A 17,209-nucleotide genomic window follows, 5' to 3' on the forward strand; every position below is an offset into this window, starting at 1 on the left:
GAAAGAGGGAGAGACTAGGAGAGAGCAGGGAGTGAAGAAGAGGGAGAGACTAGGAGAGAGCAGGGAAAGAGGGAGAGACTAGGAGAGAGCAGGGAAAGAAGAAGAGGGAGAGACTAGGAGAGAGCAGGGAAAGAAGAAGAGGGAGAGACTAGGAGAGAGCAGGGAGTGAAGAAGAGGGAGAGACTAGGAGAGAGCAGGGAAAGAAGAAGAGGGAGAGACTAGGAGAGAGCAGGGAAAGAAGAAGAGGGAGAGACTAGGAGAGAGCAGGGAGTGAAGAAGAGGGAGATACTAGGAGAGAGCAGGGAAAGAAGAAGAGGGAGAGACTAGGAGAGAGCAGGGAAAGAAGAAGAGGGAGAGACTAGGAGAGAGCAGGGAGTGAAGAAGAGGGAGAGACTAGGAGAGAGCAGGGAAAGAAGAAGAGGGAGAGACTAGGAGAGAGCAGGGAAAGAGGGAGAGACTAGGAGAGAGCAGGGAGTGAAGAAGAGGGAGAGACTAGGAGAGAGCAGGGAAAGAAGAGGGAGAGACTAGGAGAGAGCAGGGAAAGAGGGAGAGACTAGGAGAGAGCAGGGAAAGAAGAAGAGGGAGAGACTAGGAGAGAGCAGGGAGTGAAGAAGAGGGAGAGACTAGGAGAGAGCAGGGAAAGAGGGAGAGACTAGGAGAGAGCAGGGAGTGAAGAAGAGGGAGAGACTAGGAGAGAGCAGGGAGTGAAGAAGAGGGAGAGACTAGGAGAGAGCAGGGAGTGAAGAAGAGGGAGAGACTAGGAGAGAGCAGGGAAAGAAGAGGGAGAGACTAGGAGAGAGCAGGGAAAGAAGAAGAGGGAGAGACTAGGAGAGAGCAGGGAGTGAAGAAGAGGGAGAGACTAGGAGAGAGCAGGGAGTGAAGAAGAGGGAGAGACTATGAGAGAGCAGGGAAAGAAGAGGGAGAGACTAGGAGAGAGCAGGGAAAGAAGAGGGAGAGACTAAGAGAGAGATGTGTGAGCGATTCACTATCATGGATTTCCTGATTGATGACAGCTTGATTTCCTAATGGACTAGCCTTCTGGTGTATGGTACATGTTGACCTAGCCATGTACAGTCGTGGACAAAAGTTTTGAGAATGACACAAATATTAATTTTCACAAAGTCTGCTGCCTCAATTTGTATGATGGCAATTTGCATATACTCCAGAATGTTATGAAGAGTGATCAGATTAATTGCAATTCATTGCAAAGTCCCTCTTTGCCATGCAAATAAATTGAATCCCCAAAAAAACATTTCCACTGCATTTCAGCCCTGCCACAAAAGGACCAGCTGACATCATGTCAGTGATTCTCTCGTTAACACAGGTGTGTGTGTTGATGAGGACAAGGCTGGAGATCACTCTGTCATGCTGATTGAGTTCGAATACCAGACAGGAAGCTTCAAAAGAAGGGTGGTGCTTGGAATCGTTGTTCTTCCTCTGTCAACCATGGTTACCTGCAAGGTATCATCATTGCTTTGCACAAAAAGTGCTTCACTCACAGGCAAGGATATTGCTGCCAGTAAGATTGCACCTAAATCAACCATTTATCGGATCATCAAGAACTTCAAGGAGAGCGGTTCAATTGTTGTGAAGAAGGCTTCAGGGCGCCCAAGAAAGTCCAGCAAGCGCCAGGACCGTCTCCTAAAGTTGATTCAGCTGCGGGATCGGGGCACCACCAGTACAGAGCTTGCTCAGGAATGGCAGCAGGCAGGTGTGAGTGCATCTGCACGCACAGTGAGGCAAAGACTTTTGTAGGATGGCCTGGTGTCAAGAAGGGCAGCAAAGAAGCCACTTTTCTCCAGGAAAAACATCAGGGACAGAGTAATATTCTGCAAAAGGTACAGCGATTGGACTGCTGAGGACTGGGGTAAAGTTATTTTCTCTGATGAATCCCCTTTCCGATTGTTTGGGGCATCAGGAAAAAAGCTTGTCCGGAGAAGACAAGGTGAGCGCTACCATCAGTCCTGTGTCATGCCAACAGTAAAGCATCCTGTGACCATTCATGTGTGGGGTTGCTTCTCAGCCAAGGGAGTGGGCTCACTCACAATTTTGCCTAAGAACACAGCCATGAATAAAGAATGGTACCAACACATCCTCCGAGAGCAACTTCTCCCAACCATCCAGGAACAGTTTGGTGACGAACAATGCCTTTTCCAGCATGATGGAGCACCTTGCAATAAAGAAAAAGTGATAACTAAGTGGCTCGGGGAACAAAACATCGATATTTTGGATCCAATGGCCAGGAAACTCCCCAGACCTTAATCCCATTGAACTTGTGGTCAATCCTCAAGAGGTGGGTGGATAAACAAAAACCCACAAATTCTGACAAACTCCAAGCGTTGATTATGCAAGATTGGGCTGTCATCAGTCAGGGTGTGGCCCAGAAGTTAATTGACAGCATGCCAGGGCGGATTGCAGAGGTCTTGAAAAAGAAGGGTCAACACTGCAAATATTGACTCTTTGCATCAACTTCATGTAATTGTCAATAAAAGCCTTTGACACTTATGAAATGCTTGTAATTATACTTCAGTATTCCATAGTAACATCTGACAGAAATATCTAAAGACACTGAAGCAGCAAACTTTGTGGAAATTAATATTTGTGTCATTCTCAAAACTTTATACTGTATACTGTAGATTAGTCATCAATACTTAGACTGAGTGATTGATCAGTGTGTTAACCCATTGGCTACTGGCCAAGGAGACTTATTGACTACGGTAGTTATCAAGGACCACAACGGAAAAACTATTAACTCCTGCCTTGATTGTTTTTACAATCCTTTATGGTGTAGAATAAATGTACTGTTTTAATCAGGATTTTTAATCAGAGGTTATCTTTACATTATATTTTAATCAAATCAATATAAAATCAATAGGTTGTTGATCAGTGCTGTGATCATTGATACATTCTTTGAAAGGACCATAGTGATGCTTAATGCCATTAACCTATTGGCTGCTGTATTGGCTCCTGTATTGACTGCTGTGTTGACTGCTGTGTTGACTGCTGTGCTGACTGCTGTATTGACTGCTGTGCTGACTGCTGTATTGACTGCTGTGCTGACTGCTGTGCTGACTGCTGTGCTGACTGCTGTGTTGACTGCTGTGTTGACTGCTGTGCTGACTGCTGTGTTGACTGCTGTGCTGACTGCTGTGCTGACTGCTGTGTTGACTGCTGTGCTGACTGCTGTGCTGACTGCTGTATTGACTGCTGTGTTGGCTGCTGTGTTGGCTGCTGTGTTGACTGCTGTATTGACTGCTGTGTTGGCTGCTGTGTTGGCTGCTGTGTTGGCTGCTGTATTGACTGCTGTATTGACTGCTGTGTTGACTGCTGTGTTGACTGCTGTGTTGACTGCTGTGTTGACTGGTGTATTGACTGCTGTGTTGACTGCTGTGCAGGCTCCAGGAGAAGGCAGCAGACACCATCGAGTCTCTCCACAAGGCTGGGATGAAGGTGTGGGTCCTGACGGGGGACAAGATGGAGACGGCGGCTGCTACATGTTATGCTAGCAAGCTGTTCCGCCGCTCCACCCAAATATTGGAGCTGACCAAGAAACGCACCGAGGAACAGAGTCTCCATGATGTTCTGTTTGACCTGAGCAGAACCGTACTGAGACAGCGCTCCCTGTCGGGGTACGCTGCACACACACACACACACCAATGTACCCTGTCGGGGTACGCTGCACACACACACACACACCAATGTACCCTGTCGGGGTACGCTGCACACACACACACACACCAATGTACCCTGTCGGGGTACGCTGCACACACTCACACACACCAATGTACCCTGTCGGGGTACGCTGCACTCACACACACACCAATGTACCCTGTCGGGGTACGCTGCACACACTCACACACACCAATGTACCCTGCCGGGGTACGCTGCACACACTCACACACACCAATGTACCCTGTCGGGGTACGCTGCACACACTCACACACACCAATGTACCCTGTCGGGGTACGCTGCACTCACACACACACCAATGTACCCTGTCGGGGTACCCTGCACTCACACACACACCAATGTACCCTGTCGGGGTACGCTGCACACTCACACACACACCAATGTACCCTGTCGGGGTACCCTGCACTCACACACACACCAATGTACCCTGTCGGGGTACGCTGCACACACACACACACACACCAATGTACCCTGTCGGGGTACGCTGCACACACACACACACACCAATGTACCCTGTCGGGGTACGCTGCACTCACACACACACCAATGTACCCTGTCGGGGTACCCTGCACTCACACACACACCAATGTACCCTGTCGGGGTACGCTGCACACTCACACACACACCAATGTACCCTGTCGGGGTACCCTGCACTCTCACACACACCAATGTACCCTGTCGGGGTACGCTGCACTCACACACACACCAATGTACCCTGTCGGGGTACCCTGCACTCACACACACACCAATGTATCCTGTCGGGGTACGCTGCACACTCACACACACACCAATGTACCCTGTCGGGGTACGTTGCACACACACACACACACCAATGTACCCTGTCGGGGTACCCTGCACTCACACACACACCAATGTACCCTGTCGGGGTACGCTGCACACTCACACACACACCAATGTACCCTGTCGGGGTACGTTGCACACACACACACACACCAATGTACCCTGTCGGGGTACGCTGCACACTCACACACACACCAATGTACCCTGTCGGGGTACGCTGCACACACTCACACACACACCAATGTACCCTGTCGGGGTACGCTGCACACACTCACACACACACCAATGTATCCCTGTTGGGGTACGCTGCACACTCACACACACACCAATGTATCCCTGTCGGGGTACGCTGCACACTCACACACACACCAATGTATCCTGTCGGGGTACGCTGCACACACACACACACACACACACACACTCACACACACACCAATGTATCCTGTCGGGGTACGCTGCACACTCACACACACACCAATGTACCCTGTCGGGGTACCCTGCACTCACACACACACCAATGTATCCTGTCGGGGTACGCTGCACACTCACACACACACCAATGTACCCTGTCGGGGTACCCTGCACTCACACACACACCAATGTACCCTGTCGGGGTACGTTGCACACACACACACACCAATGTACCCTGTCGGGGTACGTTGCACACACACACACACCAATGTACCCTGTCGGGGTACGTTGCACACACACACACACCAATGTACCCTGTCGGGGTACGCTGCACACTCACACACACACCAATGTACCCTGTCGGGGTACGCTGCACACTCACACACACACCAATGTACCCTGTCGGGGTACGCTGCACACTCACACACACACCAATGTACCCTGTCGGGGTACGCTGCACACTCACACACACACCAATGTACCCTGTCGGGGTACGCTGCACACACACACACACACCAATGTATCCTGTCGGGGTACGCTGCACACACACACACACACCAATGTATCCTGTCGGGGTACGCTGCACACTCACACACACACCAATGTACCCTGTCGGGATTACGCTGCACACACACACACACACCAATGTATCCTGTCGGGGTACGCTGCACACACTCACACACACACCAATGTACCCTGTCGGGGTACGCTGCACACACTCACACACACACCAATGTATCCTGTCGGGGTACGCTGCACACACTCACACACACACCAATGTACCCTGTCGGGATTACGCTGCACACACACACACACACCAATGTATCCTGTCGGGGTACGCTGCACACTCACACACACACCAATGTACCCTGTCGGGGTACGCTGCACACACTCACACACACACCAATGTATCCTGTCGGGGTACGCTGCACACACTCACACACACACCAATGTACCCTGTCGGGATTACGCTGCACACACACACACACACCAATGTATCCTGTCGGGGTACGCTGCACACTCACACACACACCAATGTACCCTGTCGGGGTACGCTGCACACACTCACACACACACCAATGTACCCTGTCGGGATTACGCTGCACACACACACACACACCAATGTATCCTGTCGGGGTACGCTGCACACTCACACACACACCAATGTATCCTGTCGGGGTACGCTGCACACACTCACACACACACCAATGTACCCTGTCGGGATTACGCTGCACACACACACACACACACACCAATGTATCCTGTCGGGGTACGCTGCACACACTCACACACACCAATGTACCCTGTCGGGGTACGCTGCACACACTCACACACACACCAATGTACCCTGTCGGGGTACGCTGCACACACTCACACACACACCAATGTACCCTGTCGGGATTACGCTGCACACACACACACACACCAATGTACCCTGTCGGGGTACGCTGCACACACTCACACACACACCAATGTACCCTGTCGGGGTACGCTGCACACACACACACACACCAATGTATCCTGTCGGGGTACGCTGCACACACTCACACACACCAATGTACCCTGTCGGGGTACGCTGCACTCACACACACACCAATGTACCCTGTCGGGGTACGCTGCACACTCACACACACACCAATGTGTCCCTGTCGGGGTACGCTGCACACTCACACACACACCAATGTACCCTGTCGGGGTACGCTGCACACACTCACACACACACCAATGTATCCTGTCGGGGTACGCTGCACACACACACACACACACACACACACACTCACACACACACCAATGTATCCTGCCGGGGTACGCTGCACACTCACACACACACCAATGTACCCTGTCGGGATTACGCTGCACACACACACACACACCAATGTATCCTGTCGGGGTACGCTGCACACTCACACACACACCAATGTACCCTGTCGGGATTACGCTGCACACTCACACACACACCAATGTACCCTGTCGGGGTACGCTGCACACTCACACACACACCAATGTACCCTGTCGGGATTACGCTGCACACTCACACACACACCAATGTATCCTGTCGGGGTACGCTGCACACACACACACACACCAATGTACCCTGTCGGGGTACGCTGCACACACTCACACACACACCAATGTATCCTGTCGGGGTACGCTGCACACTCACACACACCAATGTACCCTGTCGGGGTACGCTGCACACTCACACACACCAATGTACCCTGTCGGGGTACGTTGCACACACACACACACACCAATGTACCCTGTCGGGGTACCCTGCACTCACACACACACCAATGTACCCTGTCGGGGTACGCTGCACACTCACACACACACCAATGTACCCTGTCGGGGTACCCTGCACTCACACACACACCAATGTACCCTGTCGGGGTACGCTGCACACACTCACACACACCAATGTACCCTGTCGGGGTACGCTGCACACACACACACACCAATGTACCCTGTCGGGGTACGTTGCACACTCTCACACACACCAATGTACCCTGTCGGGGTACGCTGCACACTCACACACACACCAATGTACCCTGTCGGGGTACGCTGCACACTCACACACACACCAATGTACCCTGTCGGGGTACGCTGCACACTCTCACACACACCAATGTACCCTGTCGGGGTACCCTGCACTCACACACACACCAATGTATCCTGTCGGGGTACGCTGCACACTCACACACACACCAATGTACCCTGTCGGGGTACGTTGCACACACACACACACACCAATGTACCCTGTCGGGGTACCCTGCACTCACACACACACCAATGTACCCTGTCGGGGTACGCTGCACTCACACACACACCAATGTACCCTGTCGGGGTACGCTGCACACTCACACACACACACCAATGTACCCTGTGTTTTGCGAGCGCACACTGTGTGACCAGTACAAGTCAAATGACCAAGTCAAATGTTTGGACACACTTACTCGTTCAAGGGTTTTTCTTTATTTTTACTATTTTCTACATTGTAGAATAATAGTGAAGACACCAAAAATATGAAATAACACACATGGAATCATGTAGTAACCAAAAAAGTGTTCAAGAAATCAAATATGTGAGATTCTTCAAAGTAGCCTTGATGACAGCTTTGCACACTCTTGGCATTCTCTCAACCAGTTTCATGAGGTAGTCACCTGGAATGCATGTCAATTAACAGGTGTGCCTTGTTAAAAGTTAATTTGTGGAATTTCTTTCCTTAATGCATTTGTGCCAATCAGTTGTGTTGTGACTAGGTAGGGGTGGTATACAGAAGAGCCCTATTTGGTAAAAGACCAAGTCCATATTATGGCAAGAATAGCTCAATAAGCAAAGAGAAATGACAGTCCATCATTACTTTAAGACATGAAGGTCAGTCAATCCGTAAAATTTCAAGAACTTCTAAAGTTTTTTTAAAGTGCAGTCGCAAAAACCATCAAGCGCTATGATGAAACTGGCTCTTATGAGGAACGCCACAGGAAAGGAAGACTCAGAGTTACCTCTGCTGTAGAGGATAAGTTCATTAGAGTTACCAGCCTCAGAAATTGCAGCCCAAATAATGCTTCACAGAGTTCAAGTAACAGACACATCTCAACATCAACTGTTCAGAGGAGACTGCGTGAATCAGGCCAAACCACTACTAAAGGACACAAATAATAAGAAGAGACTTGCTTGGGCCAAGAAACACGAACAATGGACAAAAATTTGAGATTTTTGGTTCCAACCGCTGTGTCTTTGTGAGACGCAACGTAGGTGAACTGATGATCTCTACATGTGTGGTTCCCATCGTGAAGCATGGAGGAGGAGGTGTGATGGTGTGGGGGTGCTTTGCTGGTGACACTGTTGGTGATTTAATTCGAATTCAAGGCACACTTAACCAGCATGGCTACCACAGCATTCTGCAGCGATAAGCCATCCCATCTGGTTTGGGCTTAGTGGGACTATCAGTTGTTTTTCAACAGGACAATGACCCAACACACCTACAGGCTGTGTAAGGGCTATTTGACCAAGAAGGAGAGTGATGGAGTGCTGCATCACATGACCTGGCCTCCACAATCACCCGACCTCAACCCAATTGAGATGGTTTGGGATGAGTTGGACCGCAGAGTGAAGGAAAAGTAGCCAACAAGTGCTCAGCATATGTGGGAACTCCTTCAAGACTGTTGAAAAAGCATTCCAGGTGAAGCTGGTTGAGTGCAAAGCTGTCATCAAGGCAAAGGGTGGCTACTTTGAAGAATCTAAAATCTAAAATATATTTAGAGTTAACACTTTTTTTGGTTTCTACATGATTCCATATGCGCTATTTCATAGTTTTGATGTCTTGACTATTATTCTACAATGTAGAAAATTGTAAAAATAAAAACCCTTGAATGAGTAGGTGTGTCCAAACTGTTGACTGGTACTGTGTATGTACAGTATTCATGCATCTCTGTGTGTTAACATCTGTATATCTGTGTGTTTTTCCCCAGGCTGTCTGTAGACTGTCAGGACTATGGTCTGATCATCGATGGGGCCACCCTGTCTGCGGTGCTGAAGCCCAGTCCAGAGAGCTCTGGCTCTGGGAACTACAGAGAGATCTTCCTGGAGATCTGTAGGAACTGCAGCGCCGTTCTCTGCTGCCGCATGGCGCCCCTACAGAAAGCACAGGTGGGTGTGATCTCACTTCCTGTCTCACATGGGAATCCAGGGAGAGATGGTGTTTGGATGAATGGACGGTCGGTCAGTCAAAGTGTTTCATGAGTTGTGGTATGACTGTTGTCTGTCCAGATTGTGAAGCTGATCAAGGCATCTAAGGAGCACCCCATCACTCTGGCCATCGGAGACGGAGCCAACGACGTCAGCATGATCCTCGAGGCACACGTGGGCATCGGTGAGCTCATCTCTACACTGATTGGCAAGCCCCATGTGTTTGTACTCTGATTGGTGGGAACCATCAGCTAGCACTCATCTTTCTTCTTTGATTGGTGGGGGGCTTTGGCTCCAAGATATCTCCTTGGTGTATGTTTGTTTTCTATCAATTAATCCATCAATCAACCAATCCCTCCCTCTCTCTTAAGGCATCATGGGTAAGGAGGGTCGCCAGGCAGCGAGGAACAGCGACTATGCCATCCCAAAGTTCAAACACCTGAAGAAGATGCTGCTAGTTCACGGCCACATCTACTACATCCGCATCGCTGAGCTGGTGCAGTACTTCTTCTACAAGGTGGGCTTTCCTACTGACACTAATACTGAGCTGGTGCAGTACTTCTTCTATAAGGTGGGCTTTACTACTGACACTAATACTGAGCTGGTGCAGTACTTCTTCTATAAGGTGGGCTTTACTACTGACACTAATACTGAGCTGGTGCAGTACTTCTTCTATAAGGTGGGCTTTACTACTGACACTAATACTGAGCTGGTGCAGTACTTCTTCTATAAGGTGGGCTTTACTACTGACACTAATACTGAGCTGGTGCAGTACTTCTTCTATAAGGTGGGCTTTACTACTGACACTAATACTGAGCTGGTGCAGTACTTCTATAAGGTGGGCTTTACTACTGACACTAATACTGAGCTGGTGCAGTACTTCTTCTATAAGGTGGGCTTTACTATTGACACTAATACTGAGCTGGTGCAGTACTTCTATAAGGTGGGCTTTCCTACTGACACTAATACTGAGCTGGTGCAGTACTTCTTCTATAAGGTGGGCTTTACTACTGACACTAATACTGAGCTGGTGCAGTACTTCTTCTATAAGGTGGGCTTTACTACTGACACTAATACTGAGCTGGTGCAGTACTTCTTCTATAAGGTGGGCTTTACTACTGACACTAATACTGAGCTGGTGCAGTACTTCTTCTATAAGGTGGGCTTTACTACTGACACTAATACTGAGCTGGTGCAGTACTTCTTCTATAAGGTGGGCTTTACTACTGACACTAATACTGAGCTGGTGCAGTACTTCTATAAGGTGGGCTTTACTACTGACACTAATACTGAGCTGGTGCAGTACTTCTTCTATAAGGTGGGCTTTCCTACTGACACTAATACTGAGCTGGTGCAGTACTTCTTCTATAAGGTGGGCTTTACTACTGACACTAATACTGAGCTGGTGCAGTACTTCTTCTATAAGGTGGGCTTTACTACTGACACTAATACTGAGCTGGTGCAGTACTTCTTCTATAAGGTGGGCTTTACTACTGACACTAATACTGAGCTGGTGCAGTACTTCTTCTATAAGGTGGGCTTTCCTACTGACACTAATACTGAGCTGGTGCAGTACTTCTATAAGGTGGGCTTTACTACTGACACTAATACTGAGCTGGTGCAGTACTTCTTCTATAAGGTGGGCTTTACTACTGACACTAATACTGAGCTGGTGCAGTACTTCTTCTATAAGGTGGGCTTTACTACTGACACTAATACTGAGCTGGTGCAGTACTTCTTCTATAAGGTGGGCTTTACTACTGACACTAATACTGAGCTGGTGCAGTACTTCTTCTATAAGGTGGGCTTTACTACTGACACTAATACTGAGCTGGTGCAGTACTTCTTCTATAAGGTGGGCTTTACTACTGACACTAATACTGAGCTGGTGCAGTACTTCTATAAGGTGGGCTTTCCTACTGACACTAATACTGAGCTGGTGCAGTACTTCTTCTATAAGGTGGGCTTTCCTACTGACACTAATACTGAGCTGGTGCAGTACTTCTTCTATAAGGTGGGCTTTACTACTGACACTAATACTGAGCTGGTGCAGTACTTCTATAAGGTGGGCTTTCCTACTGACACTAATACTGAGCTGGTGCAGTACTTCTTCTATAAGGTGGGCTTTCCTACTGACACTAATACTGAGCTGGTGCAGTACTTCTTCTATAAGGTGGGCTTTACTACTGACACTAATACTGAGCTGGTGCAGTACTTCTATAAGGTGGGCTTTCCTACTGACACTAATACTGAGCTGGTGCAGTACTTCTTCTATAAGGTGGGCTTTACTACTGACACTAATACTGAGCTGGTGCAGTACTTCTTCTATAAGGTGGGCTTTACTACTGACACTAATACTGAGCTGGTGCAGTACTTCTTCTATAAGGTGGGCTTTACTACTGACACTAATACTGAGCTGGTGCAGTACTTCTATAAGGTGGGCTTTCCTACTGACACTAATACCGAGCTGGTGCAGTACTTCTTCTATAAGGTGGGCTTTACTACTGACACTAATACTGAGCTGGTGCAGTACTTCTTCTATAAGGTGGGCTTTCCTACTGACACTAATACTGAGCTGGTGCAGTACTTCTATAAGGTGGGCTTTACTACTGACACTAATACTGAGCTGGTGCAGTACTTCTATAAGGTGGGCTTTACTACTGACACTAATACTGAGCTGGTGCAGTACTTCTTCTATAAGGTGGGCTTTACTACTGACACTAATACTGAGCTGGTGCAGTACTTCTTCTATAAGGTGGGCTTTACTACTGACACTAATACTGAGCTGGTGCAGTACTTCTTCTATAAGGTGGGCTTTACTACTGACACTAATACTGAGCTGGTGCAGTACTTCTATAAGGTGGGCTTTCCTACTGACACTAATACTGAGCTGGTGCAGTACTTCTTCTATAAGGTGGGCTTTCCTACTGACACTAATACTGAGCTGGTGCAGTACTTCTATAAGGTGGGCTTTACTACTGACACTAATACTGAGCTGGTGCAGTACTTCTTCTACAAGGTGGGCTTTACTACTGACACTAATACTGAGCTGGTGCAGTACTTCTTCTATAAGGTGGGCTTTACTACTGACACTAATACTGAGCTGGTGCAGTACTTCTTCTATAAGGTGGGCTTTACTACTGACACTAATACTGAGCTGGTGCAGTACTTCTATAAGGTGGGCTTTACTACTGACACTAATACTGAGCTGGTGCAGTACTTCTTCTATAAGGTGGGCTTTACTACTGACACTAATACTGAGCTGGTGCAGTACTTCTATAAGGTGGGCTTTACTACTGACACTAATACTGAGCTGGTGCAGTACTTCTTCTATAAGGTGGGCTTTACTACTGACACTAATACTGAGCTGGTGCAGTACTTCTTCTATAAGGTGGGCTTTCCTACTGACACTAATACTGAGCTGGTGCAGTACTTCTTCTATAAGGTGGGCTTTACTACTGACACTAATACTGAGCTGGTGCAGTACTTCTTCTATAAGGTGGGCTTTACTACTGACACTAATACTGAGCTGGTGCAGTACTTCTTCTATAAGGTGGGCTTTACTACTGACACTAATACTGAGCTGGTGCAGTACTTCTTCTATAAGGTGGGCTTTACTACTGACACTAATACTGAGCTGGTGCAGTACTTCTTCTATAAGGTGGGCTTTACTATTGACACTAATACTGAGCTGGTGCAGTACTTCTTCTATAAGGTGGGCTTTACTACTGACACTAATACTGAGCTGGTGCAGTACTTCTTCTATAAGGTGGGCTTTACTACTGACACTAATACTGAGCTGGTGCAGTACCTCTTCTATAAGGTGGGCTTTACTACTGACACTAATACTGAGCTGGTGCAGTACTTCTTCTATAAGGTGGGCTTTACTACTGACACTAATACTGAGCTGGTGCAGTACTTCTATAAGGTGGGCTTTACTACTGACACTAATACTGAGCTGGTGCAGTACTTCTTCTATAAGGTGGGCTTTACTACTGACACTAATACTGAGCTGGTGCAGTACTTCTATAAGGTGGGCTTTACTACTGACACTAATACTGAGCTGGTGCAGTACTTCTTCTATAAGGTGGGCTTTACTACTGACACTAATACTGAGCTGGTGCAGTACTTCTTCTATAAGGTGGGCTTTACTACTGACACTAATACTGAGCTGGTGCAGTACTTCTATAAGGTGGGCTTTACTACTGACACTAATACTGAGCTGGTGCAGTACTTCTTCTATAAGGTGGGCTTTACTACTGACACTAATACTGAGCTTTTACTGAGATCACGTTGCAATTCTTTAGTAATGAATTACACAACTTGGGGGCTCGACACCACCCCAGTCTGGTAGCTGGCCCAGGACAGCACAAATCTCCAGGCTCTACGCTGCAAGTAGCTGAGTCAGTATAGACTGATGAACAATGTTTAGTCCTTACTTTCTCACTTTGCTTCTGCCCCCCTCTCTCTCTCTCCAGAATGTGTGCTTCATCTTCCCTCAGTTCCTCTATCAGTTCTTCTGTGGATTCTCTCAGCAGGTTGGTGCTCAGAATCAACCCAAATGACCTCATGGTTGCCTGTTTGGTCATGTGTAGTCTGTATATTACTGACTGTGCTCTGTGTGTCCCCGTAAAGCCCCTGTACGACACAGCCTACCTGACGCTGTACAACATCAGCTTCACCTCCCTGCCCATTCTCCTCTACAGCCTCATAGAGAAACACATCAGCATAGAGACACTGAAGAGAGACCCCACTCTGTACAGGTCAGAGGAACATCCCACCCAAATGAACACTTATTTGAAAGTCAACGTAATTCACAGGTTTTGTTTAACAATTTTACTTTGATCTCCCTCCCTCCCCCTCGCTCTCTCTCTCTCTCCCTCCCCCTCGCTCTCTCTCCCTCATTATCTCTCTCTCCCCCATTCCCCCTCTCTCTTCTCTCTCTCTCTCTCTCTCTCCCCCCATTCTCTTCTCTCTCGATCGATCGATCTCTCGATCTCTCTCGATCTCGCTATCTCTCTCTCTCTCTCTACCCCTCCTCTCACAATCTCTCTCGCTCTCCCTCTCGCTTCCCTCCCCCCTTTCTTTCTCCCTCTCTCCCCCCTCTCACCCCTACCCCTCTCTTTCTCCCTCTCGCTCCCTCTCTCTACGCCTCCTCTCTCACCTTCTCCCAGGGACATAACTAAGAACTCTCTCCTGCGCTGGCCCGTGTTCCTGTACTGGACATGCCTGGGCTTATTTGACGCCTGTATCTTCTTTTTTGGTGCCTACTTCCTGTTCGACAACACCACCTTCACTAGCAACGGACAGGTGAGACCCAGCAACCACCTCCACGGACAACTGTCAAGGACCAGTTGACAAGTTGCCCCCAACTACAGATCTAGGATCAGATGACCAACACCAAGTCATAAGCATTGACCATTAGCTTGATTCAACAACACCCCGTTTGGCTCTAGTCAGAAGAGGTGCACTGTGTGTAGGTCAAAGGATTCCATTTGAGAGTCACCATAGTGATGGTTTCTAGAACACCCATCTCCATGTGATTGTCCCATAACACCAGAGTAAGACAATGTGGTCAGGTTCTGGTTATCTATGGGTAAGTTATGGTCAGGTTGTGGTTTAGTTGTGTTCGGGGTCTCAGTGGTCCTCTTTAGCTTGGCAACCATCAGGATTCCATTCATATGGACAATGCTATAGCATCTTTCTCTGCACTGTTGATTTATGTCATATTAACTGTTGCCTTTGGTCCTGTTTTTTCTCTTTAAGTTGAAACATCCTGGAATTAATTTATTCTATGTCCTGATTATTTTCTCTCTTCTTCCTCCTCTCTGCTTTTTCTTCTCTTCTTCCTCCTCTCTGCTTCTTCTTCTCTTCTTCCTCCTCTCTGCTTCTTCTTCTTCTCTTCTTCCTCCTCTCTGCTTCTTCTTCTTCTCTTCTTCCTCCTCTCTGCTTCTTCTTCTTCTCTTCTTCCTCCTCTCTGCTTCTTCTTCTTCTCTTCTTCCTCCTCTCTGCTTCTTCTTCTTCTCTTCTTCCTCCTCTCTGCTTCTTCTTCTTCTCTTCTTCCTCCTCTCTGCTTCTTCTTCTTCTCTTCTTCCTCCTCTCTGCTTCTTCTTCTTCTCTTCTTCCTCTTCTCTGCTTCTTCTTCTTCTCTTCTTCCTCCTCTGCTGCTTCTCTCTTTATTTTGCTTTTCTTCCTGTTCCTCAGCTTATGACCACCAACACACAGATGGTAAGCCTCTCTCTCTCTCTCTGTCTGTCTCTCTCTGTGTCTGTCTCTGTCTATCATGTGCTTTTAACTTCTGTTCATTTTTAGTTATGAGTTTAGCTTTGAGTTTTACCGTTTCATCCCAAAACATTGATCCATGCATCCTCCCTCCGCTGTGTAGTTAGGTACCACAGGCCTCTCTACCCAGCCCAACACCTGACGTCAGCAGCTCCACTCTACTAATATACACTAGTCTCTCCCCCACATCCTTATGTGTTGTCCTGGTAGTAGACTTAAAATAACCTGTGTGTGTGTGTCTGTGCATGTGAGAAATGTGTGTGTGTGTGTGTAGTAGTACATAGAATACATTTTGTGAAAAAAGCGGTCTCTCTGCTGTTTTAATAACATGGATTCATTCTAGCTGCACTGTCTTGGAGGGTGATCTCTCACCCTAACTACGTTTCTGTATTTGTAGAGAGATGTATTTCTAGCATTTCAAATCAAAGTTTATTTGTCACGTGCGCCGAATACAACAGGTGTGGACCTTACAGTGAAATGCTTACTTACAGGCTCTAACCAATAGTGAAAAAAGGTATTAGGTGAACAATAGGTAAGTAAAGAAATAAAAACAACAGTAAAAAGACAGGCTATATACAGTATCGAGGCTATAAAAGTAGCGAGGCTACATACAGACACCGGTTAGTGGGTGGCGGGACACAATGCAGATAGCCCGGTTAGCCAATGTCCGGTTGCCAGTTGGTCAGCACATGCCCGGAGCATGTCTGGCCCTGCAGCCTTGTGTATTTTGACCTGTTTAAAGGTCTTACTCACGTCGGCAACAGAGAGCGTGATCACACAGTCGTCCGGAACAGCTGATGCTCTCATGCATGCCTCAGTGTTGCTTGCTTCGACGCGAGTATAGAAGTGATTTAGCTCGTCTGGTAGGCTCGTGTCCCTGGGCAGCTCGCGGCTGTGCTTCCCTTTGTAGTCTGTAGTAGTTTGCAAGCCCTGTCACATAAGACGAGCGTCGGAGCCGGTGTAGTAGGATTCAATCTTAGCCCTGTATTGACGCTTTGCCTGTTTGATGGTTCGTCGCAGGGCATAGCAGAAAGCGGCAGCTCTACCCTTTAGCTCAGTGCGGATGTTGCCTGTAATCCATGGCTTCTGGTTGGGGTTTGTACGTATTTTTGCTTGTAAGCAGGAATCCGGAGGATAGAGTTGTGATCGGATTTGCCAAATGGTGGGCGAGGGAGAGCTTTGTATGCGTCTCTGTGTGTGGAGTACAGGTGATCTAGAATTTTTTTCCCTCTGGTTGCACATTTAACATGTTGATAGAGATTTGGTAGAACTGATTTAAGTTTCCCTGCATTAAAGTCTCCGGCCACTAGGAGTGCCGCCTCTGGGTGAGTGGTTT

General features: G+C 48.0%; 1 protein-coding gene across 9 annotated transcripts in view; it reads left to right on the top strand.

The window, feature by feature from the left end:
• Positions 1-17,209, top strand: part of LOC139546365 (phospholipid-transporting ATPase IH-like) — a 111,335-nt gene that overhangs the window by 84,358 nt on the left and 9,768 nt on the right. For 7 of the 9 annotated variants that reach the window (XR_011669206.1, XR_011669208.1, XR_011669209.1 and 4 more), the window contains exons 19-26: positions 3,396-3,629; positions 9,375-9,552; positions 9,673-9,775; positions 9,963-10,108; positions 14,070-14,129; positions 14,227-14,354; positions 14,766-14,901; positions 15,796-15,819. Coding sequence is in view for 2 of the 9 variants with exons in the window: in XM_071354669.1 (XP_071210770.1) it covers positions 3,396-3,629; positions 9,375-9,552; positions 9,673-9,775; positions 9,963-10,108; positions 14,070-14,129; positions 14,227-14,354; positions 14,766-14,901; positions 15,796-15,819 (1,009 nt within the window). In the remaining 7 variants the exon portion in view is untranslated. The remainder of the gene's footprint in view (positions 1-3,395; positions 3,630-9,374; positions 9,553-9,672; positions 9,776-9,962; positions 10,109-14,069; positions 14,130-14,226; positions 14,355-14,765; positions 14,902-15,795; positions 15,820-17,209) is intronic. The other 2 variants (XR_011669211.1, XR_011669212.1) reach the window with 2 other exon arrangements.

Source organism: Salvelinus alpinus, chromosome 20 (assembly GCF_045679555.1).
Source record: "Salvelinus alpinus chromosome 20, SLU_Salpinus.1, whole genome shotgun sequence".
NCBI classification, from domain to species: domain Eukaryota; kingdom Metazoa; phylum Chordata; class Actinopteri; order Salmoniformes; family Salmonidae; genus Salvelinus; species Salvelinus alpinus.